The 24548-nt window shown below is 34.4% G+C and overlaps 1 protein-coding gene across 2 annotated transcripts in view; it reads left to right on the plus strand.

Moving 5' to 3' along the window:
- The window catches only part of LOC309631767 (uncharacterized protein), a 334396-nt gene that overhangs the window by 62584 nt on the left and 247264 nt on the right, over positions 1–24548 (plus strand). For both annotated transcript variants that reach the window (XM_082398697.1, XM_082398696.1), the window contains exon 3: positions 10927–11029. In XM_082398697.1, the coding sequence (XP_082254823.1) occupies positions 10927–11029 (103 nt within the window). The remainder of the gene's footprint in view (positions 1–10926; positions 11030–24548) is intronic.

Below are 24548 nucleotides of genomic sequence, written 5' to 3' on the forward strand. Positions count from 1 at the left end.
ATAAATTTCACAGACATCAGGCTGAGTGAGAGAAGCCAGTCTCAAAAGGTCACATACTGTATGATTCCATTTATATGACATTCTTGAAAAGACAAAGCTGCAGTGATAGAGAACAGATCAGTGATTAGCAGAGGTTAGGAATGAGAGGTGTATGTGTGACTATAAATAGGTAGCAGTAAGGAGGTTTTGGGGGTGATGGAACTGTTCCGTATCTGACTGTGGTAGTGGTTACATGAATCTAATATGAGTCGGTGTCCATAGAACTGTATACCTAAGAATAAAAAGTTACGTTTACTGTATGACACTTGGAAAATAAAATTAAAGAAATAAAACTTCCCAGAGGAAAAAAAGAGGTATAATAATACCAGGCTTATGGAGCAGTTGGTAATATTAACTGAGATCATGTGATTGTATGTGTGTATGTAAAGCACTCAGCACATCCTTAGTTGGTGCTCAAAGCACCAACTTCTCTGTACTTCTGCTTTTAGGTAAGTCATCAGTCCTACCTATATCTCAAGTTCCTTATCCTTTTTCAAAAATTGAAAAAAATAAATCACACTGTTTTAGACATGCAGCAGATAGTTTGTGTGTGTGTGTGAAAGCTGGAAAATTCATCAGAGCATGTTTTAGATATTTTTGAATAGATTTGATGTACAGCAGGGATTTTTTTCTGAGCCAATGGAATATTGCCTTCTAAGAAATCTCATTTGGTTGTTATGAGGATTAAATCCGGTATTGTATGTAAAGATAGAGTATACAGTAAACAAGAAATTGGCAGTCAATTCGCATTTTGAATCTAATTCTAGTACTAGCCATATTCACCTCACAGTGTTGTGGGAAATACATGTCAGTATGTTGTAAACTGTAAAGTATTATCTAAATATAATATTGTCTCTGTAGCTTATTTTCCTTTAAATTACTCAATGCGTACATAAAGTGAATATATCCAGTGTGTCATCTATTTAGATTCCTTACAGTGGAGTGGTTTGTCTTTAAAATAATATTTTTCATAGCATCAATTTTTGTTGGAAACAAAGGTCTCAAAAATATACTAGATTAAAATACTGTATGTGCTTTTGAGAAAATTGTGTGGCACTAAAAAAAAATAATTTTTCTAAGCAGAAGGAAAAGCGTATTTTTAGGGGAGTGTTTGCCTTCCTCATAAGTATTTCATTTAAAAAGCTTTGGAAAACTTATAATGAGATTTTAGTTTGTAAGACTGTGACATACTTGTCTTTTGGCCATTTCTTGATTTCTTTTTTACTCTCCTATGAAATAAATGGTCCTTACCCAAAGGATGGGTAATCTATTCTCTTCTGGAACTATAGTGATGTCTGTTTGAAAGCCAAGGTTTAAAAATATTCTTTTAGAGTACCACGTTTAGTGAAAAAAATGTAAAGAAAAGCAAGGATATTTTTTAAAAAATGTGATCTGTATTTTTTCACTATAACAGAAAAAAAGATCAAGCTATATTTTCAGAAGAACACCAGAGAGCTTTCTGCGAGAGTTGGCAAACGCATCAAGGCATTGTTTGCAGATATTATTTTTGATAGGTTTGATATACAGCATAGTTTTCCGAGCCAATGGAATATTGTCTTCTTACAGATCTCATCAGGCCAGCAGTGCTGCTGCTATGTGCTGGCTTATCAGCTCCAGCCAGAGTCTGCTGCACTTGCACGCGCCTTCATAGCCTGAGAGGAAAATAAACTGTACCCAAGCAGTTAATAAGAAAGAATTATTGTGAGTGAGATGCATGACATTATGAGTGAGCATCGTGTTTTACAGACTAAATGTTGATTTGCCAAAGGGAAAAAAATGCTCCCTATACATGAAATGAAAATTTCATTTCAAAATTGTCATTTTAAGTGTATTTGCTGGTTTCCTAGTTCAAGAAGTGAATATTATCTATTTTTGATGTGTCTTGGGGATAGTACTGAAGAGGCAATTCGCACTTTCTGTGTTTTGCTAATGGACATTTTTATCCATTCCAAGTATTTAATGAAACATCTGTTTTTATTTATTGAAACAGATATATACTACCTACAGGTACATAGAATGTATGCTTTAAAGCACCAAACATAGGAAGATAATCTCTAATAGCATGACTGAATTGCTTATGAGGAGCCTAAGGTCCTTATTACTTTTTTTCAATTGTTTGGGTCAGCATTTCTAATGTCAAAGTATTTGTGCATGAAGAGCCTGATTAGTTGAATTTAATAGGTGTTAACTGTTAATATAAAGTATGATCTTTGCTAAAAAAGGGAGATGAAGTCTTAGTCCTATTCTAATTAGTTATGGCCTCAGAAGTTTGTTAATACTTGATCACAGTCAAAGAGGTGAAATAACTTTTGTGAGGTCATAGAACTATTACTTGAAGGAATTATACTTCAGACTGAGAGCTGTCCAATTCTACTCAGAAAATGCATATTTTGAATTAATTTTGCTTACTCTATGTTTAGAAACAGAAGAAACCAGATATAAGCTAACACAATTTGCTGTCGTAAATCAATGCCAAATTTTTAATAGTTTGACCCAACAAAACAACATTTATTGCTCATTTAGAATCCACTGTGGATCTATGTAGCCCATGAGCAGCTTTCCTCCACCCAGTGATTCAGGGACTCAGGACTCTTTTATTTGTGGCTCCACCATCCATTATGGCCTCAAAGTCATCTGGCAGGTTGGGGAAGAGGTACTGGAGGAGGAGCGCCTGATTTTAAAAATCCTGGCCTGGAAGAGACACACACCATTTCTGCTGCTATTCTATTGGTGAGAATGAGTCAACACACCAGAATATAAGAGAGGCTGAGTGTGGTAGGCAGAATTTTTCGATGGCTTCCCAAAGATGTCTCACCCTAATCCACAGAACCTGTGAATATAATGAGATATCACTCCCATGATTATGTTACATTAAATGTCACTGTTGCCCTTAAGATAGAGATGATCTTGGTGGGTTTGATCTAATATAAGCCCTTAAAACAGAGTGCTCTTCCTGGCTGATGAAAGAAGAGGAAATCAGAGACACTCTAAGCACGAGGGGGGAATTTGACAGCTGTTGCTGGCTTGACTATAGAAGGAGTCACCTGAGAAGGGGTGACAGCAGCTTCTAGAAGCTGAGACAGCCTTCAGCTGACAGACAGCAAAATGGAACCTACTTCCTACATCTGTAGGAACTGGATTCTGCCAACAGCCTAAATGAATTTGGAAGGGGATTCTTCACCAGAGCTTCCCAGTCTGGCTGAAACCTTGAGAGACACTAAGCAGAGAAAGTAGCTGAGCCACACCAGACTTCTGATCTAAAGAACCGTGAGCTAATAAACCACTAAGTTTTATTCAGCAATAGAAAACTAATCTACTTTGAAATGTTCTTATTAAAAGAAAAGATTCCTGGACCCCACCCCACAGAGAATCTGATTCAGTCTGGAAATCTGCATTTTTAACAAACATGCTAAGTGATTCTGCTTGAAGTTAATACAAGGATCACACTTTGAGAAGAAAAAAGAAATCTCTAAGTCAATGAATGGTTTTCAAATATGTATTTTTTGGGGTCAAGTGTCTAGGCTGTAAGTGATTCACAGAGAGACCTTATTCAAGGTCTTGACCTTATTCAAGTTTGGGAGGTTGGCTTCCAGAGTGTCTGGATTGGGGCCCAGAGAATCTGTACTTTTTACATTCTCCCTAAGTGATTCTGAGCACCTTGTATTTAGAAATCACTTTCCTAAGGCTTATAGTATCCTCCCTCTGTAAAACCATGCCGTGGCAGACCCAAATTCCAAAATTTAGAAAGGCCCATGCTACCAAAGAGTAAGCTGAGAAGATGCCACCTGAACATTTTTTCCCCCTCTTTTCATGTCCAATCCTAGAGCAAGAGTGGCTTTTCTTAATTTGTGTAGATAATAAGGAGTATGGTTTTGCTTTTGTGAAAAGTTTTTTTTTTCTTCTGAACCTTTTAAAAAGCATTAAACCTCGCCATGTAATGAAATATGCTTTTATTTGGAGACAGAAAATGAAAGAAACAAACAATAATTAAATCCTCTAAATAATGTGAGCTTTGTGGTTAAATCTCCATGCAACTCCTTGAAAATTTAATAAGGGAATAAAGGCTGTTTTCCATTTGTGTAATACAGTGCCTCATTTCTCTTCTCTATGAAATTGTCTCTGGCTAAAGAGTGCCTCACAATTTAGATTGCTGAGTATCTAGCTTGTGAGAATTTTATGCATCTATTTTTTAACTCAGGTCACTCGTGTACAACCATATTATCTTACATCCAAGTAGGATATAAAACCAGGAGACTAGATGAGGGGAAAAAAGTCAGGGATGAATGTCATATTATATGATCCAATTACCCACAGTCCCTGACTTGCATATGCCTGACTTATGAATGTCCTTGCATTTACAAATGGGTTCCTGAGAGAGGGTCAGCAGAATTCTCTCTTTCTCTCACCCCTGTCCCTTTCTGTTTTATTCATAGTTTGAGCACTTTTAGAGCTGTGGCAAAGAGGTTGGCGTCTTACTGCTGTCCCCCATCTTCATACTTTACCATTTCTTAATACTAACATTAGTAGTAGTACTAATGTATAGGAAAAGAAGCAGGAACTTTAGGGGAAAAAACATGCAAACTTCATTCCAACTTTATTTCTTACTGCCTCGTCCTCTTCCTCAAACCTCACAATGCTTTTTTACAAAAAAACTGTAAAACACATATTCACCTTTGCCAACTGCTTCTCATGTCCATGTCTCACCCCAGAGCCTCTCTCTCAGGCAATGGGCACTAGATTCCTTATGGTCCGGAGTTGATGTGCCTCACTGTTGAACAGAACATAGTAGGAGAGGAAGGAGATGGAGTTCTTGCTCTCACTGGGGGAAAATGTGCTGTTAACAGCTCAGGCTGGAACTTGAGATATATTTTTCTACAGAAACAATGATTTGGATGATGGTTATCATTCATTCTACTTTGGATGTGGTTAATACATATTTTGATTTTAATAAGATATTGATAGTTATCTTTGGAGCTCAATCGTAATGTATAAACTAGCTCACGAACAATAACTTGCTTAAAGAATTGGTGTATGAATGAAATAAAATGAAAGTAGAAAATGAATGTAAAGTTCCCATCACTGTGTTTAACTCACAGTAGACAACTGATATTTTTGTTTACTTTAAAGATTATTTCTCTTTCTTGTGATTTTTTTTTTCCTGTGAGAAAAAGTTTTACAAATTCCAAATGACTGACTCAGAAATAAAATTTTGAGATGTAAAAGACATACCTCTCTTTAGGTCTTGCTGTACCCATAGTGCTCGCTGAGTGGGTATGGTCCGCACGCCCTCAGGACTGAGCTGTTCATCCTCGGGCAACCATTCAACAGGCTGACCAGGGGTTGTAACACACTGTGGTACAATAGGCTTTTATTAAGCCAGCTGGGATATCCAACCGGAATGCTTTTTTTCCCCATAAAAATCTGTTATTAATTAACAGATTAATCAGTGCAGTTTACTGGAGCTGAGGGCCATGTTTAAGGAGCTGAGGCCGGCAGCCTTCTTAGGCTGGGCAGGAGGTTGGTTGGCTGAGTGGACTGCTGGCAGGATGAGGGTGGCACAGGTGCAACCTCAGAGAGGAGCACAGGCAGGAGACCATGGGGCTGCTGAGCTATGGGTCCATTCGCCTTGGCTGCAGACTTTCCAGATGCCAGTTCTTGCTTGCCTGAGATTCAACTACATTTTGATTCTATTCTTGGATCAAGAGTTCATGGTTTCCTCCAGTTCTCTGTGCTCCTTCTCCCTCAGCCCTGTTCTTTGTGACTTCGACTCAAGCAGCACCTGCTCTATATTTTGTTGAGCTCTCAGTCGGCCACGTTTTCTGGAGTTTCTTGGTATAATTTTGATACAGGTAGAAAGAGACTGTGGTTTTTGAATCCATGCTAATTACGTGGTTGACACAGTACCCAATATTAAAGCTGGACTTAGAGGGAATATATGTCTTCCTTTAACATTTTTATCTTAATTGTTCCCGTTCACTTAAGAAGCATCTCTCTTCCAGAGCTCACATTGATTTTACAGCTCTTAGAGAACTGTGTTTATTTACCCTTTGCACAGCTATTAAGTTATTAACCTTTGTTGTAGAAAATCTTTTAGGTAGTGTATGAAATTACGGAAATTAGGACCAAAGTTGGTAAAATGAAGAAAGCATCTCAAACTTGTATGTGAACGAAAATTAGCTTTTATTTTAACTTTACTTCATATCTCTTTCCATTTCCTTCTAGGTTGTTTTATCTTGAATGAACTGCTAAATCTCTAAGCATTACATTGTTTGTAAAGCAGCAGCCCCTCCTGTAGGCCCCAGGAGTTAGCCAGGGATCTGAACTCAAGTTGACCACTTTCTAGTTGTATCAGGGAGGGTCAATTCATTTTGTTACCTAAGAGCAAGGAGCTTTTGTTTCTGCATATATGAGATGCATCAGTTTCTTAAAAGTTCCAAAACTAATAATATTTGTTATATCCTGTCAGAAAAAACATTGAGGTGAATGAAGAGTTATTATTCTGGCTTCTCCCTTGTCAGTCCTGTTATTAGGGTGTCGTAAATATTTTGATGCAAATCCTGAATAATCTTCTCTGCTACTACAAGTATACACCAATGTAGCACGTAGAACACATCCTGACACATGTTGAGAGCTCAAAATATCTTTTTTGAGTAAATAAAATAAATCATATATACATTTGTACATATGTTTCTTTTTTCACAAAACCCATGATCTTTTTTTTTTTTACTTGTTTTTTTTACAAAAACAAGATCATACTGTACACATTACTCTGTGGTATGCTTTTATTGATGTGATTTCTAATTGGTTCATTTTTTCTGCCACTAAAAGCAATACTGTAATAAACTTCTTTGTATATACATCATTATGTGTAGGTGCTTTCCTTTTTTAGGAGATACATTGCTAAGTAGGCACTTTAAAGGTGGCACTTTAAAAGTTTCAATAGGTATTGTCAGATTATTTTTCCAAAATTTTGTAGTAATTCACACATTCATTGTCTATGTATGGGCTGCTTATTTCTTAAAATAGGAATGTTAATACCTAAATTATAGGATTGATAAGAAGATGCAATTAATCTCTCACTTTCCCTCTCTCTCTATAGATTTGGTAGCACATAGTTGCACTAAAAAACTTTTTTTTCTTCTTTTATTCTCCATGCTTTCTTGTTACTGAAAGTGTCTCATGAAAACTTTAGTATTTTTATAACTGTCTTTCTCAGTTGACTGCCATTAGAAATGTGATATACATAGGAAATAGGATCCAACTTACAGTCAAACAGTTTCTGGTTATGTAAGTGACTCTTCCGATGAACCTTAAAAATTGTGGGAGAAACTTTCTGTTGACCAAAAAGCAAACCCTAAGGTTAGGTGACTATCTCCCAGTTTTCCCAGCACAATCTCTGTTTCATTTGCTGCTGCACTATCCTTTTTGCTTTGTGCTTTTTTTCACTTTCAGAAGTGCCCTAGTTTGAACAATAAACTATGTGGTTACCCAACCTAAGGCTAAAAATTGTCTATTTGAGCCACTAGGAAAAGGGGCAGATTAAAGCCTAAAGATGAAATTGGGAAAAAACACACTTAAAAACTTTACCATAGAGGAACTAAGTCGCCCAGAGTAAGCAGCAAGATCCGAAAAGCCTAAAGCATTAAAGAAGAAGAAAATGGAAATAATCAATTAAACTTTTTTTCTTTTGCTTGGATGAGTGAAAATGAAAGCTTCCAGTTGAGTATGTCTGAGAGATTATCCTAGTTAATGTTAGGATGAAGATTTATATAGTGTACTCATTATTGCTTTGTCTTGGGAACACAGAAACGTGGAGAGTTTTTAAAGTAGGTTTCTGTTTTTGTTGAACAGGTATTTTTATTTTTCTCTTACGACTTGGTTCCACTATATGATCACATTTCTTTGCATAATTTGTATTTGATATATGTATGAGTCCCCATTTTGAACAGACCATATGGAAAGCTCCACGAGTGCCCTGGGAACCAGGAGTGTGCGGTGATTAACCATGGGTTCTGCTATTTGTGCAGCAGATGAGCAGAGCTGTGAAATAAAAGGCATCACACAATTGTTTCGTTGCCCTTAATTTGTCCTTTGTTCGGTGATACTTTACTAAGGATAAAAAAGTAAAACAAAATGAGAAGTCCCAGAGAAGCAAGGAAGAGAAATGGTAAAGAGTTTTTCAGAATACATTCGAAGAAGGTAGGCTATTCATTGTTCAAACTTTGACTGCCAGAAGAGTAAATTTTGTGAAAATGAAACTAAAAATATGGTTACTGGTTTCTCAGGAAGCCCAAGGAACTTTTTTATTTTTTATAAATTTATTTATTTAGTTTTGGCTGTGTCGGGTCTTCGTTGCTGCGCGCGGGCTTTCTCTAGTTGCAGTGAGCGGGGGCTACTCTTCGTTGCGGTGCGCGGGTGTCTCATTGCGGCGGCTTCTCTTGTTTTGGAGCACCGGCTCTAGGCGCGCAGGCTTCAATAGTTGTGGCACACGGGCTCAGTAGTTGTGTCTCACGGGCTCTAGAGTGCAGGCTCAGTAGTTGTGGCACACGGGCTTAGTTGCTCCGCGGCATGTGGGATCTTCCCGTACCAGGGCTCGAACCTGTGTCTCCTGCATTGGCAGGCGGATTCTTAACCACTGCGCCACCAGGGAAGTCCCAGCCCAAGGAACTTTTAACATATGTGAGACAATGCAATTGACAGCAACTGGTTTTGTAATTAAATTTGGCTTAACATGTATTTATTTAACAAGTATTTTATGTGCATATGTTATTGGAGGCACTATTGTCGGGCATTGAAAAGAATGCAGCTACTTATCTTAAAAAAATTTACAGTCTGTTTGTGGAAACCATTCTAACACAAGAGTAAATATCTAGATGAAATAATAAGTTGAAATTGAATCCCTATAATATATTTAGCAATATATCATTTTCAGAATTTAATATTTGAAGTTCAAATTTTCTTAACAATTTTAAACCAAATTATTTAATAGACATTGAATAAAAATGAAACAAATTTTCTGTGCTTTGAAAGACATGCTTTACCTTGTTAGTCCAAGGTTGTATAAACTTGGCTAGCTTTCTCTATAATAATAGTGTTTCTTAAATTTGGCTACAAATCAAAATGACGTGGAGGGCTTGTTAGCAGTTGTCTAACAAGCCCTTTAGTCATCCTTTACTCATGAATTTAGTGTGCTGAGGTTCCAGTGCAATGAAAAGGTGACAAATATGAGTCTGTAGGAAGAAACTTAAGAACAGACGGCGTTCATTCTGTCCACTGACCTTCCTTCCCATGAGCAACCTTATTCTGAAATTATGTTAGTTAAAATTTCCCAGTGTGCACCTTCTCCAATGTTCTTCCAATTTGTCCTGCATCTTATAATAATCTGAGACACTATCCAGAAAAGGAGGACTTGAGACTGTTAATAATGTGGTGGGAGTGGGGGAGGGACGTTTTAACCTCCCTCTCAGTGGCTCCATTTAGCTTTTAATCCTTTCCTCATGAATGTTGGACAAACGTGTCAATGATACTATAATTTACCATGGTGAAAGTTCCAGTTGGATTTAGGGCCTCCTGATTTTGGAACTTGTTCTCAAAGTAAAGCATGCCTAAAAAGTGGTAGGAAAGCAAAGACCTTGGTATTTTTATGGAGTGATATTCACCATGTGTGGTGGGGGGAAAGGCATTTTAAACCCCTGCGTGTAGCCTACAGTTGTGTAATGTTGGGAGGCCCATTTTGAGCCTCTCGAAATTTTGTGTTAGCACTATCACACATGCTCTCTCATCCTGCCCACCATATGAACTCCCTACTTTTTCATACCTTCCCAACTACAGAAAATGGTTGCTTGATGCTATTTAATCATAGTTATCCACTATTTTGGGATTGTTCATTTGTGTCAGCTATCTTGTTTGATCCCCACAAGTCCTACCTCATCATGGATGTCTTCTCTGCCACTCCAATTTAAACCAGGACCCCTGGTCCTACTCTCTCAAATTATCCTGTGTTTTTCCTCCATTTCACTATCACAGTTTGTAAGACTACAAGACTTTCAGCTTACATGAGCAGGAGCGACTCCAGTTCTTCAACAGTGCACTCTTCAAATCTTATACAGTGTTTAGAATATAGTATATATTCAATGAAAGTTTGTAGAGTGAAGAAGTAGAATGAAATCCAACTGCGTGTAGTAACACTGGAAACTGCTGCCTACTTCACATGCTTAAAGAACTGAGACACATTGAGCAATAAGACTTTGTTTTGCACTCTGCTTATCCAGTTATATTCAGAGTCATGGTTTCTAAAAATAATTATACATGTAGCTAAATGAGAGTGGAATGTGGGGTCATCCTAGTTTTATTGAAAAGCAGAAAGGCTTTCGTTATTTTCTGGGCTAGATAAAGTGAAGGAGAATCTGGAAATCTTTTCATTGAAATGTTAATAATGTTACATATTTTTTGAATAAATGAATCAATGAATATTATTATAGCATTTTTAGTGGTTTAATACCTTTCTGTGAAACATCTGACATGGGATTCTATAAACTAGTGTACTCATGAGGTAGTTCCAGTTTGGTGAAAATTATTCCTTTGCTCTCTTTTTAGGAAATTAAAGTAATTGAGAAAGAAATATCAATGAGAGGACTAGAGAAAATCATTCTAGAATACTCTCAATGGTAAAGTGAATGAGATTGAGAACTAAGTGTGTAGTCAGTAATAGAATACGGATTGGAGAATAAAAGCAACTGATGCAAAGGGAAGGGAGGTGAGCAAAGCCAAGGAAAAAGACAGTTGTATGGAGCATCTCACTGGGACAAATGGGAGCTATTTTTTTAAAACAGAAATTAAATGTTATGTTGTGAGAGCAGGCAGTTATTCCCATACTTTCTGTTACAGGATGAACATACATTTGACTTGGCTTTTACAGAAAACTCTTAAGCATGATGGCCACACAGAGGAACAACAGTTGTTAACTCTCTGTGGGGAAATAAGCTACAATGTAAGTAATACAAGTGCCTATTTAGCCACTATTAAAGGACCTGATTTAAAATAATTGCCTGTATCTAAGGTTGAAATTTAATTTGGTTACATCACATAATTACCTCAACAACCTCTGAATAAAAGTCACTTATGGCATTAAGAAGGTATAACTTGCTAATTAATACTTTATGTTGAAATTGAGTTACCTAAGATTTTGAGGAAATGTTCAGTGAAATAGTAATGGGTACTAAGATTTCAAATTACTCCGATTTCTAAAGGTGATACTACTCAAGAAAGGAAATTTCAGCCAGTAACTTTAAAAGTCTGTTTTAGAGAGAGTAGTGAGTGTTAATTAGATCAAAATTTCTATGACCTCTAGAAGTGCATTCTTTGATTAAATACAAAGAACTTAAAACTTTGTACTGCCAAATTTGGCTTTCCCTTCAGGAGTTTTGAATAAATGAAAGAAACAGATTAGAATTCTCTGAGTTTTGTAATCTAAGAGTTTTAAATTCCTTTGCTGGCGTAATGAAGGATATCTAATGCTGGTTCAGGATGGTGGCAAGGGCCCAATGCTTGGCTATTGGCTGGTGTGGAGGAGAGGTGGACTCCAGAAGCAGAGCCCTCTGGACTGGGATTCTAAAGCAACCATTCTGTACGTACCAGATCCAAATAAAGCTGGACATACAGAAAAGTATGCTGCAGAGAGGGAAGAAAATGGAACACTTGTTGATGCCTACCAACTGCCAAGCTCTAGGACATGAACTTTCATATATATATATTATCTATTTAATACACACAGTGACCCTGAAAGGCCAGTAAGGAGATTGTGTCTATGAATTGGAGACATTTGAGGATTTGCTTAAGTTCCAGTGTTATAGAGTCCATGTGCACACTCAGTGCTGTGTGACTGTGGAGTCCATGCTGTTTTCCAGCATATTATTCTGCCTTCCTTCGAGAAGGATTGGGTGTCTGAGATATGATGGAGAAAATTACAAGAATGTTCTTAAAAAGAGGCAATATAAATATGGCTGATCTATATTGGAAGCTATTAACATTAGTGAAAATGATTTTCTGATGTTAATTTATTAAAATTTTCATCCATTCAACAAATCCATATTTTTTGAATGTTTACTCTTTGCTGAACACTGTGCTAACCTCTGTGGTGAGCATAGCAGATATGTTCCCTGCTTCAACAAGTGATATTACCTAGGGTAGGAAGCTGCCTAGCAGTAGAACATCTTATATCAAGAAAACGCGTAAGAAAGTAGGTGGTCACTGTTAGACCTAAAGGAACAGTAATTTTAGATAATTACAAATATTAGTTTAGAACTTAGGAATTCTATAGATTGCACTGTCTGATTTGTTTATTTTAATTTAAGCAGGCTGAGATTTAATTACTAAATGATATTGAAGCCAGATTTTAATTTCCTTCATTAGGCAAGACAATGAATTTCATAAAAAATCTGTGATGTGTTGGTAGTAGGATAACAATCAGGGGCTCTAAGACTGGAGAGAGGAAAAATGTATCATCAGTCAACAAGTACTCATTAATATTCTACTTCAGTGAAATCTTCAAATTTAAAGGCAATTAAAGATGACTGTAACTCTTTCCAATTAATCATTCACAAAATTCTATTCATTCTTTGCTAATTCGTTTAGCTCACTTTCATTACCTTTTATACCACATCTATCTCCCCAAAGGCAGTGAGGGGTTCCTACGATGGTGGCCTGGGGCTCTGTTCTCTGGGCCATCTTTTCTCCCTTTCGGTTTCTGAGAGGTTCTTTGAAGCACAGTTTAAAAACCATCAATCTAGCTAAATTGCCCAACTGATCTGGTTTACACCAGGGTTGGCAAGAAAGAATTTATCAGAGATAGATAACAAATCAAACAAAGAGATATTTGCCAAATATCTAGTACTTGCTTGGCATTGTGCTAAAGAAGCTTATACTGTAGTTAAGGAGACAAACCGTAAACACATTTAAAATTAAGTTGAGTAAGACTAATTTCAAAAGATTAATGAAAAAATTTAACATGGACAAATTTGGGAGAGGCTAGAGAAGTTAGGGAAAGCTTCATGGAGGAGAAGATACTGATAGTGACTTAGAAGAATGGATCTATTTGGGTAGATTGGGAGGAGCAGAAACAGAAGTCAGGAAACTAGCTTTTGTCCTAATGACCCACTGACTTTTTTTTCTTTTTAATTGAAATAGCCACTTCTATTCAATATACTATTGGAAGTCCTAGCCACAGCAATCAGACAACAAAAATAAATAAAAGGAATCCAAATTGGAAGAAATAAATAAGCTACAAGGACCCATTGACTTTTATGCTATATTCTGGACAACAAGGATATGGCCTACTGTTTAACATGTGACACAGCTTTTTACTTTTTCAGTGTAGTCCTGGAATGTTTAAGCCAGAAACTTTTTGTATAATTACTTTTGCAATGTTTAAACTTCCAGTTAGGTAATACCACAGTTCCAATTGCAAAGAACCAGGTTTTACGTAAAGTCATTATTTAGAAGGGGAAGTAAACATTCCATAGGACATATTTTAGTCCCCCCCCCATAATATACAGTTTGTGATTTTTATCCAAAAGCTTCCTTCATAAGTCTTTAGCCCTCTGCAAGAATTTAAATAAAAGGAGAAAATAGGCAGAGAAATTACATAAATGTAAATAGTTTAGAGATTTTGATAACTCCTACTGATGCCCTGAACTCATGATAATGATTCTATAGTGCCAATGAGATTGCTAATTGTATGGAAATTGTTACTGATTGCAGCTTAAAAGGTTTGTGTTTTTTTAAAAAAATATTTTAGGAGATTCTTTGGAGAACCACAGTAGCTTTTTTTTTTTTTTTTTTTGCTTTGATTATATGTGTAGGTCTCTGAATTCTTGAAACTAAAAATCCTAAATCAGTGACACTCAGAGCTGGACTTTAGAAATATTGTGAAGTTACTGTTGATAACTTTATTCTGAGTCAGTCTTGGGAATTGGGAATTGTGACCATTCTCCTGGACCCATCACTATTTATGCTCAATAGAGACTTCAGGATGTTGTCCAGTGTAGAGGAAAGATGATTCTGCCATCTATTGCTTAAAAAGCAACAACAAAAAAGATTAGTCTGCAATCTATTTGTACAAAAGATGTCAGCATTTCTTCTTCAAACATGTAGAGCTCTCTCCACTTTATCACAGATATTCTTCTGAGGCTGCAATTTTTTTTTTACTTTTTCCCTTCACGACAGCTCTTGATGTTCTTGTTCATGAAAAGAAAATCAGTTTACACTGAACATTGATGGAGGACATGTGTGGTTGCACCAGGTTTGCACCCTGCTAAGAATGGCCCTACCCTCACCACCCTAGTCCGCAAGTTCCTCAGGCTACTCTTTTGTAGCCCCCAAATTCTACTTTAGTGTGCCATCCAGGCCTGTTCTTGACAGAGTATGTTTTTCCTCTACCTTTGTTGTTTTATAATTTCTTCCCCCTCAGAATGTTCCCAAACAATTTTCCCTGGTATATTAATGGGGAGGTGATCTGTTTGAGCTAGTTTATGCTGTCATGAATTACTGATAGCCCCCTAATCTTACCAGGAGTGGTTATCTTTAAAACTTTCTATTGTTAATTAATTTTTTTACATTTAAACTTGTTAATACAAATAAATGTCTAATTGGTGGAGCTTTAGCCAATTCCAAAAAAAGCTTTACAGCCAAGGAGAGCCATCATGGGTATTCCTTTTAAAAAGTCTGTATAGAATGACAACTCATTCTGCCTATACTCGACCCACCCTGATGGTATCACATCAAAACTGCAAGTCTATAAACTCCATGACAGCTCTACTTTTTCTGTTACTTAACTAGCATTTGACTCTAGTCTTTCTTTCAGTCTCTTCCTCATTTCTCATGTCTCCTTCAGAACGATCTTTTAAAAACAGGTAGAATCTGGCAACTTGCATCTGATAGCCCCCCTTGCATATACAACACAGTTTAGGGCAGGGTCCAATCTTCTTTTCTCGACTCATCATCCCTAGCATTGTCTTTCTGTCCCCATCAGAATTTATTGCCACATTCTCTTTGGCCCCTCTTGTAAATAACACAAATTACTATACTTCAAATTTTGTTTTTAAATTATTCTTTTGATTTTCTTTTATGTATAAACACTAATCATTTTGAGGGCAAGCACTCTGTCTTATTCATTTTTGTTTCTCACCTTGTAATATGTATAATATTTTAGGCAACTCAAAAATGGTTTCTTAAATTTAATTTTTTGATGAATTGAACTATTGTTATGGTATGCAAAATGACCAGTGTGCAAGAATGCGTTTGGGGCCTTGAGGATAGGTGAAGCTATATTTGGGGAATCTTCTCAGGGTTGATTATAAAATGATGGGACAAGAAAGAAAGGAAGTATTAGAAATATTTATAACAATTATGATTGGTTTGGAAATATGTAAGGAAGACAGCCAAAGTAGACTGATTAGTGAGCACATTATGGGGGAAGAGAAATCGGGCTCTGCTCAGGCCAGACAGGGAGCAATGACTTTGGACAAATCCAGCAGAGATGGTGGGATGGGAAGTTAAAGAGTAAAATCCAAAATGGCAGGTTCTGATTTAACACCTGTGTTTAGTTTAGCAATGAAAATCTTTTGAGAAGTAATACACCAAGTGAGTTTAGGAGTGAATTTTTTCTTCAACCTATTTTTAGATAGAATTTACAGTGTGGTCTTAATTGTTCTAACTGTATGCTAATAATGAAGACAGTACTTTCGGTTGTTTGAGTAAATCATTACCATGTCCTTTGCCCTTAAACTTGACTGCAAGCCTTTGCTGTCTAATACACGTGATTTCTGTCCAATTTACTTAGGAATATAAAGTTGGGAGCCATTTTTAGGCTGCTTTTCCAATGAGATTAACCTTTTTCTGAGAAATAGATGCTCCATCATGGTCACATTAATAATCAGTAAAATACATGTTTATTAATACCATCTTAAATGTTGTTGTTTACAACTCAGTTTTCTAGAATTGAAGAGCTTCCAAAGAGCCAGAGTCTTAAGAAATAACTATTAAACCCCCCTAAATCTTTGTTTGGGCAAGATTTAGCACTACTGATTTGTGTAAATACTGGGATAATCCTCTTGCCCATGGGAAGCCTAGGCCGAGAAAGTGAAGGGAAATGTAACACAAAGCATAATTAAGTGAGCAAACATCAAAGAATGTTGAAGGTAAATGTTGATGCTATAGACAGATGCATGATTTTTTTCATTCCCAATTATGAAGACAAAAAGCTAATTTGACCTTTTTACCAAAGGAAACTGCAGACAAGAGATCCCCTGCCTTTTGTCACTAGTACTGACTTAGGGGAAGAATTTTCATTCCCTGGTTTTAAGTGTTTCTCCCTAACTGGCTATTACTTACACAGGTCAAATGGAAAAGGAACAAAAGAATTAGATCCTAGAATTATGTTTTTTTCCCTCTCTTTCAAGAATCTGTAGTGTATTTTTCTAATTCCTTTAGTGGATGGTTTAAGATAGGTATATTTTTTGTTTAGAAATATCATTTTAAAATAAAGCATTAAAATATGAATATAGCAGCTGTTTAAAATGCCCCTTATTTATTGACTTTTCTTTCTTTTCTCATAATCTGAAAATTCTCAGAAAGAATAGAAATTCAAGTTAGAGTTAGATAGAGAAAATGTAAAATTGCAGCTGACAATAAAGTAAGGTAAGTAAATCTTTTCCTCATTTATATATTTCTTTTGTATTTCCTTTCTCAGATTGAAATAATGATAGAAGGTCTTAGAGATAGATGAACAGAAAATTTTTAAGAAAGATCCCAGATGATGTGGGATTGGCAGAGCTGAGAAGAATAATTTCTGGAAAATTTCTACTGTGTAGCAATAAAAATTGGCTAGGATATTTTTTAACCTATGAGTGGTGAAAATATAGAGAAACTTGTTCATATTTTGTCAACTTTTTTTGATGAGTTATAAAAACTAGGCAGTAAGACTAGATGTATTTATTGAATTTTTTCTTTGTTTATTTTAGAAGTTTATACTGGGGTTATAATGTGATGAGTTGAGTTAGGAGATGAGACATCTGCAAGTAACTTTCTGCCTAGGAAATCTGCATGTGTCTTAGTTTCCATTGATTAGGATAATGGCCCTGTACATTTTTCTAGACAATAAAAGAACATCACCACGTCAATTATCCCCAAAGCTTAGTAAAGCTTCAAAGTGGGAGAGAAGATTGAAAATTATTCAAGGGCTTTGAAATGCTTCATCCTCCATGATTACTTCCTGCTTTTCTCTCTGGCCCATCACCCACCAGTACATGGTACTCCCTAAAACTAATAAGTTTGCTGTTTCCATTGTTCCAGTGGCATAGGTACTCTGTCTTATCCTGTGAAATAATTACCCTTGTATTTGTCTTTTGCTCTCCATCTAGATTTTATATGCACTTTGAAAACAGGCATTGTGTCTTAGGGAAATTTGAGCCCACAAGAAATTATAATTATGTAAAGGCCTCAGGTAGAATAAATACCATTCCAAATTTGGGATTTTTGGGGGTTTTTTGGTGGGGATTATAGGCTTCTAATCCTAGTCTTTTCATTTTAATATATTTTAGAAACATTTTAACGTAATTTCTTCTATGAAAAATTTAATAGTTTTATGTTAAAGTTTATGATGAAATGTTTTTTCATTATTGATATAGTAAGGCATATGATTAAAAACTTACTACTAATAATTTTTTTTGTGATTTGAATATATCATTTAGGGGTATAGAAAATTCAGGAAAAATACACAGACATAAAAAGAGAATAAAAAATTTCCCACTTTCCATAGATAACGACTGTTAATTTTTCTGTGAACATCGTTCCTCTATACAAATTTGTAAATAATTTTAATCATATGGGATTATACTATGCATGTTAATATACAAACTCTTTTTACATTAAAATTTTTGTGTAGATTTTGTTCTTTTATTTCCTTTTTCATTTCCTATCATTTTTTTCTATATATCTTACAGAAAGGACTATAAAGTTTGAATTTGTTTGGGTTACATATATATATATGTACATATATAGAGAGAGAAGACTATATACATATATATAGTCTTCTTCGGGAGTGTTTGCAAGCCAGTGTGGAATGCACATAGATTTTTTCATATTAATAATCATAAATATGTATTATCTTTTAAATTCATTATTTTGATTTTTCGTAATTTATGAAGCCAACAGTATTAATAGTCCTTTAGGATATTTCACTTTTTGACTATTATGAACACTGCTAGTCATTGCTTTCTCTGGGGCCTAGTTTTCTAGTATTTATATCTTTGAGTAATTCTAGGATAAATTTTTAGAAGTAGGATTTCTAGGTGATACCTGTTGCCAGACTACAAAAGTTTGAATCCATTTATACTCCCTCCAGCAGTGTATCAGGGTGCACTTTACATCCTTACCAATACTTGTTACCATCAATTTGTATAACAGAAAGCAAATGACTTAAAAATCATTTATTATTTTTAATAGGGAAAATAAAACAAAAGTGGACCATATTTCCATAAAATCAGTTTATGTTTACAACTAAAAAAATGGATATACACGTGGTTAGAAAGTTTAAACAGCACAGAGAGATGTAAATAGAAGTTTAAAGACATCTCTCCACTCTCAGAAGCTTTCCTCAGAGGAAACTACTGTGAACAGTTTCTTGTGAACTTTCCAGAAAATTAAAATTTGTGCATATATATGTGTCTTTTTTATTTACAAAAGTATATACTAATATTGCCATAGTTCTGCACTTTCTATTTTTCACTAAAAATATTTGGGTGTAAGTCTATATTAGTGAGTATCTAATTCTTTCAAATACTGACATTGATTTCCAATAAATATAGTCTCATTTATATAATCTGTCTTTCATCAGGGGCATTTAAAGAATTTATAGTTACTTTTTAGTTATTTTATTTAACTTTACAGTGATAAATACCCTTTTACATATCTTGGGATACTTGTGTTAAAATTTTCATAAGGTAACTTTCTAGCCACAGAATTGTTGGGTCAAAAGTATATGTATTTCCAGTTTTGAGAGACACTGTCAAATTTCTTTACAAAAGTATTTTACCAATTTATTCATTTTCCTCACACCGGATACTACAGGGTATAAGGTAACTTTTGAATTAGCTAATAGGATAGATGAAAAACAGCATGTCATTATAGTTTTCATCTGCTTTTTAAAATTGGAAGTAAGAGCAAGCTTATTTTTTATGACCTGCTCCCCACCTCTAGCTGGGAATTGCCTTTTCTTCTTTTTTTCCTATTTTGTTTATTTTATTTTATTTTTAAAAGTTGGATTACTTATTCCTTATTCATTTTTATGAATTTTTAAATTAAGAATAATATTTTTTGTCATGCATAAAAAATATTCCCTAATTTGTCATTTGACTTTATGATATTTTGTTACCATACTCAAATGTTGAATTTATCCAAGTTTATCAATCTATTTCTGAACGGCTTCTTGATTTTGTTTCCTATTTACAAATGTCTACTCTACACCAAAATTACAATTATATTTTTCATTTAATATTTTTACTTTTTAACCATTCTTTGATGAACTTGGATGTTATTTTGGTGAATGGAATAAAGGGGAAATCTACATTTATATTTTCCAAATTGCTAAACAGTTGTGTCAAGTTCATTTATTGAATAAATTCCTTTCCTCCTGCTAAGTGAAAAACCACCTTTAATGTCAAGTATATTTTCATATTATTTTGGGTATCTATTCTGTTTAATTTATTTGTCTAATATTTCCCTAGTACCAAAGTAGTTTAATTATTGTTGCTTCACAATATATTTTAATACATAGTAAGTCACCCCTCATTCATCTTATTCATGATTTTTCTGGATACTGTCACATTATATTTGTAGATGAACTTTAGTCTTATTTTATAAAGTTTCCAGAATAATCCTATTAGTGTATATTGAATCTTTTCAATTTTGACTATTACTATCCGTGAATAAAATTATTTTATATTTCAGTAAAGTTAAAATATTTTCTTATAAGTTCTTCACATTAAAAAAATTCTAGCTATTTTATCTTTTTTTGCTATTGTAAACAGGATATTTTTTTCCAGTATCTTTTCTAGTGGGTCATAGATTATACATAGGAAAATTGTTGATTTTTGAGCATTAATTTTATAATCAGACATGTTACTGATTTTTCTTATTATTTATTATAGTTTTGTATTGATTTCTTGAGATTTTCTAGGTATATAAAATTTCATCTGCAAGTCATGGGAATTTCACCTTTTCCTTTTCTTTTCCTTTCATTGACTGATACTTCTGGGGAAATATTAAATTATAATGGCAAAAGTGGACATTCTTCTTATGTGAATGTTGAAGTTTTTCAAGTGCTTCTATTTGACACCTATTGAAATGGACATATTTTACTCTCTTTTAGCTTATTAATGTGGTGTAGTATATTAATAGATTTTCTGATACTGAATCACCTTTAAGGCAAATGGATTTTAATGAAACCAATTTACAGGGCACATAACAAGTATCATATCTTAGCAAATGAAAAGAAAATGTTTTATTTTAGGAACACTATCCAAGGTGAGGGAGAAATGGCATTCTCAATAGTTTAAATTTTAAGCATCCCTAGAGCACTGTGTGTGAAGATCATTATCTCCTCTTTGTTGCCTTTAGAGGCATTATTGTAAAATCCTGGCCAATTAGCTATTTTCTTTTTTTTCAGAGCATTTTATACTATTTATTTAAAGAATAGTATTGAATATTTTCTTATTTGAGTCAGCTTGCAAACTAAATAATTATTTTTAATTTCTCTGTCATGGCTTTGGCACTCTGTAATTTAACTAAAACCTTTGTATAATAAGGATTTGCACATCATAAAGCATAATCAAAAGATGCTAGTCTCTAACTTGTTTAGTGTAGAAAAGGGATGCTACTTTGCTACATCATTATCTTCCTTCTTTCAAGTGAGATATCAAAAGAATTTTATACAAATAAGAAAGCAAATTTGGGTCAAATTTCACATAAAAAGAATGAAAATAGTGCCAAATAATATGTTATTCAGGGGAAACAAAAATCTTTCAAATGTTTGAATATCATAATACCAGACCAACCTATTTTCCAAAATAAGCTCTCAGAGCTGTAAGCTCTGTTGTATGTTCATCTTGATGCAGTGATTTATTAGAATAACAAATTTTAGGGCTTTTGAATTGAAGTGAAATATCTTTATTTTATCAATTATTATTTTCACCCTTTTTTGGTAAACAAAGTTAAGTAAAATAGCATGGTATTTCAAGGTATTATTTCACAAAACACATCAAAGTTATATCTATCCTATAATATGTGAGGAAAAATAAGATGTAAAAATAAGATAGTCCTTCTTTTCAACTAATTTTAGTTTGTCACATTCTTTTTTGCAAGTTTTCTGGTTTATCTAGTCAAAAGACAGCTGCGCTACAAGAAAAAAGTATTTGAATATATAAATTACCTTAGACATAAGTCCCAGAAAATTTCAGTTCATGAATTCCAAGTTTCGTTGTTGGTTGAAGCTCCTGGGCAGACTGTCTAAGGGTTTCTATGATTTTCTATTATGCTTCTTGTTTGCCTTCCAGAAATTTGTCTCGTATATGTAGTCTCCTGTATATTGTGAGCTGTTAGGAGATCAGTGTTTTATAGATATTTGTGCTTCCCACAGTGTCTGGCTCAGAATATTGTTCGTAGTAATTGCTTATGAAGTAGTTGTGACCACATTATGCTTCATAAGTATTTTTTTTTTCTAGGAATGAAATGTCAGGTTTCATTGTCAGTGAAGATGAAAGGCAACCACCCACATAAAGTAAATAGAAATTAATTTACAAAATTTGATAACCAGGTTATTGACTTCTCTGAAATTTTAAGTAGATATTTGTCCTTATTCAGTTCTGAGATCTGACCCTTGCCTCAATGTAGCTCTTTCAGGGTCCTTTTGGACCATGGCATTTAAGAAGTCAGTGGGGTCCTTCTTGGTTTACAGTTATTTTGGGTCCTTAGTGGTCCCAAATTTTGACCAAAATTTGGTAAACCACACATGTTTGGAAAAAATATATAGAGAGCTTAATAATTTGGCACCAATATATTACCTCATAAGCTATGTGTTTTATACATCTGAATATGGGAAAAGAAAAATTGTTGGGAACACGTATCAGCCATGAGAACATTTTCATTTCTGAATTCTCCTCTTTCAAGGTAAACAATGCCTATAGAAGTTCCTGTTATGTAGCCTCTCAAACTTGCTTTCTTTGCAACATTAAATTAATATCTTATATCATATTTCAAATTCTGTTTATATGCAGCTTAGCTTTGTTACTCATGTTTGTTTAACTTTGTATGTGGTTTGGGTGGTGTGTATAGATGGTCCTTTAAGGACAGTTTGAATGTTGGTTAATGTTTTAAATGGTAACAATGGCAATCTATCAACACTGGCATAATTTAATAAATGGTGACAGGAAGAATATTTTACTTGTGACTTGTCATAGCCTTCCAAAATACTAGAAGTTGCTTAAGTGTAGTAAATTGTTTTGATCCACATGGTATGTTTGAAATGGTCACTAACTCTAAACCTGACTAGTAGAGCTGCCTACTTAAAAAAATAAAGTTAGATGAAGCAGTCCCTTTTATATTTAACATATATTATTTTTAAATTTATTTTATTATATATTATATATTAATTTTGTCTAAACCCAAATGGCAGAAGACAAAGTTTATTTATTAATGAGGTTTTATGTATTTCTTATAGGTTGAGCACTATAGGAAGGAGTTCTAAGCAAATATAACACATGGTCTTTGTCTAATAGGAACAAAAATCTATTTGAGGAGTTAATACATGGAAATTCTCTAGTGGTTATCACAGTTCATGGGCTTCAATAACTACATGAGTGAGTGAATGAATGACAGCAAAAGGACAAGGCATAAATGCAACAGCAACATACATTAAATACTGAATGTAAGGCAATTAATGTGATTGGAGTTAGAAAGTGAGTTAATATTTCAAATCTGGCTTACTCAGCAGCTCTGAATAACTTCTACTGTTCCCATATGATTTACATTGAAGAGCTGGGAAGCTGAGGATGTGAATAAAAATATAATGGGTGTCAAGAATAATAGAAAATAGAAGTTTTGAGATTCAGTTTTCATATTTTTCAATAACTATTATGACAGAAAGAAGAAAACTAAACATACTAAATGTTTTGGCACATGTAAATTTATTTCCAGTTGTGAAGTCTTAAAAGAAAATATTACAAAGATCATAAATCATGCTAGAATACTGTCTTTCAAAATTTTGTTTTGATTTACCCTTAAGACATAGGGACAGAATCAAGGGTTGTCATCTGCTAAATAAAGCATCTATATATTTTGAGTTTACAAGGACTGTTGTTAGAGCAGGTGTCTGAATTTTGAGTTTGAGTGGATGGGGGCTGAAGTGGACCCAAATAGTTTGCTTTTTGAAATTTAAAAAAAGTTTTATAAAAATTCTATGTGAAAATAATTTTAAAGTCAAATTAAGCTTGCTGTGAATGACAATAATCTCTCCCTGCTCTCGCCCACCATTTCCTGCTCTCTATAAGTAACTAGTTTCAACTTTTAAAATATTTTAATGTTTACTGTCATTTTGCTAAATAACAAATAACTTAGAAGATGTAGATTCAGCTGACTTTCACAGCACCACCACTGACCTCATCATATACATGCACTTTTCCAATGTAGTTATATGTTAGTTTTGTTCAGATCAATTCTCTGGACTTACATTAAATGTCCAAGTCACTTATAGCTTTTATATCTATTTATAGCTGAGCCATTTAGTAAACTCTTACTTTTCTTTTTGACCCAACCTTCTGTTTTCTTGACGTTAATAATTGCTGTTTTTTCATATGCTTGTTTTGCTCTATAGTTATCACTTATTCAAACATAAATTCTTCTTCAAATGTATAAATCTTCTCTCAATATATTGGAACTCGTAAGAGAGTCTGTCGATTTTCTCTTATTTGAGATTTCTCACTTGGAGTCTTTTGTACTGCTTGAATTTGGATCTGATCAAATGACATGCTATATACAGTGTCAACCTCATGAACTAGGATTTTTTTTTTTCTCTAGAAATAAGGGAAGATAATGGAAGAAGCATGGACTAGTATGTGTTTTGCAGCATAAGAGTAACATATTTTGGGGAAAAGTTGTGTGAGTACTGCAACTGGCTCCTAGAGTAGGCTAGGTGATGAAGACAACACGTGGTAAAATTCTCCTACTGCTTTGCCATAAGTCTAGATAGCCATAAGCCCGTATTTTTACTCTTTGCTTGATGTTTATTACTTGGGAAAAAGTTGCAGGTTAACTGGTCATCACTGATACCCATAAAGAAAGAGCTGACATTTCTAGTAAATCCGTAGGGCTAGCCATTGTGAACTGTTGGTTACTTTAGGGGCCTGGGATGATATCGGTGTAAAAGATGATGGGTCATTTAATTCTGTATGCTGCTTTAA

This window comes from Balaenoptera borealis (genome assembly GCF_965194805.1).
Source record: "Balaenoptera borealis genome assembly, chromosome: 7".
NCBI classification, from domain to species: Eukaryota; Metazoa; Chordata; class Mammalia; order Artiodactyla; family Balaenopteridae; genus Balaenoptera; species Balaenoptera borealis.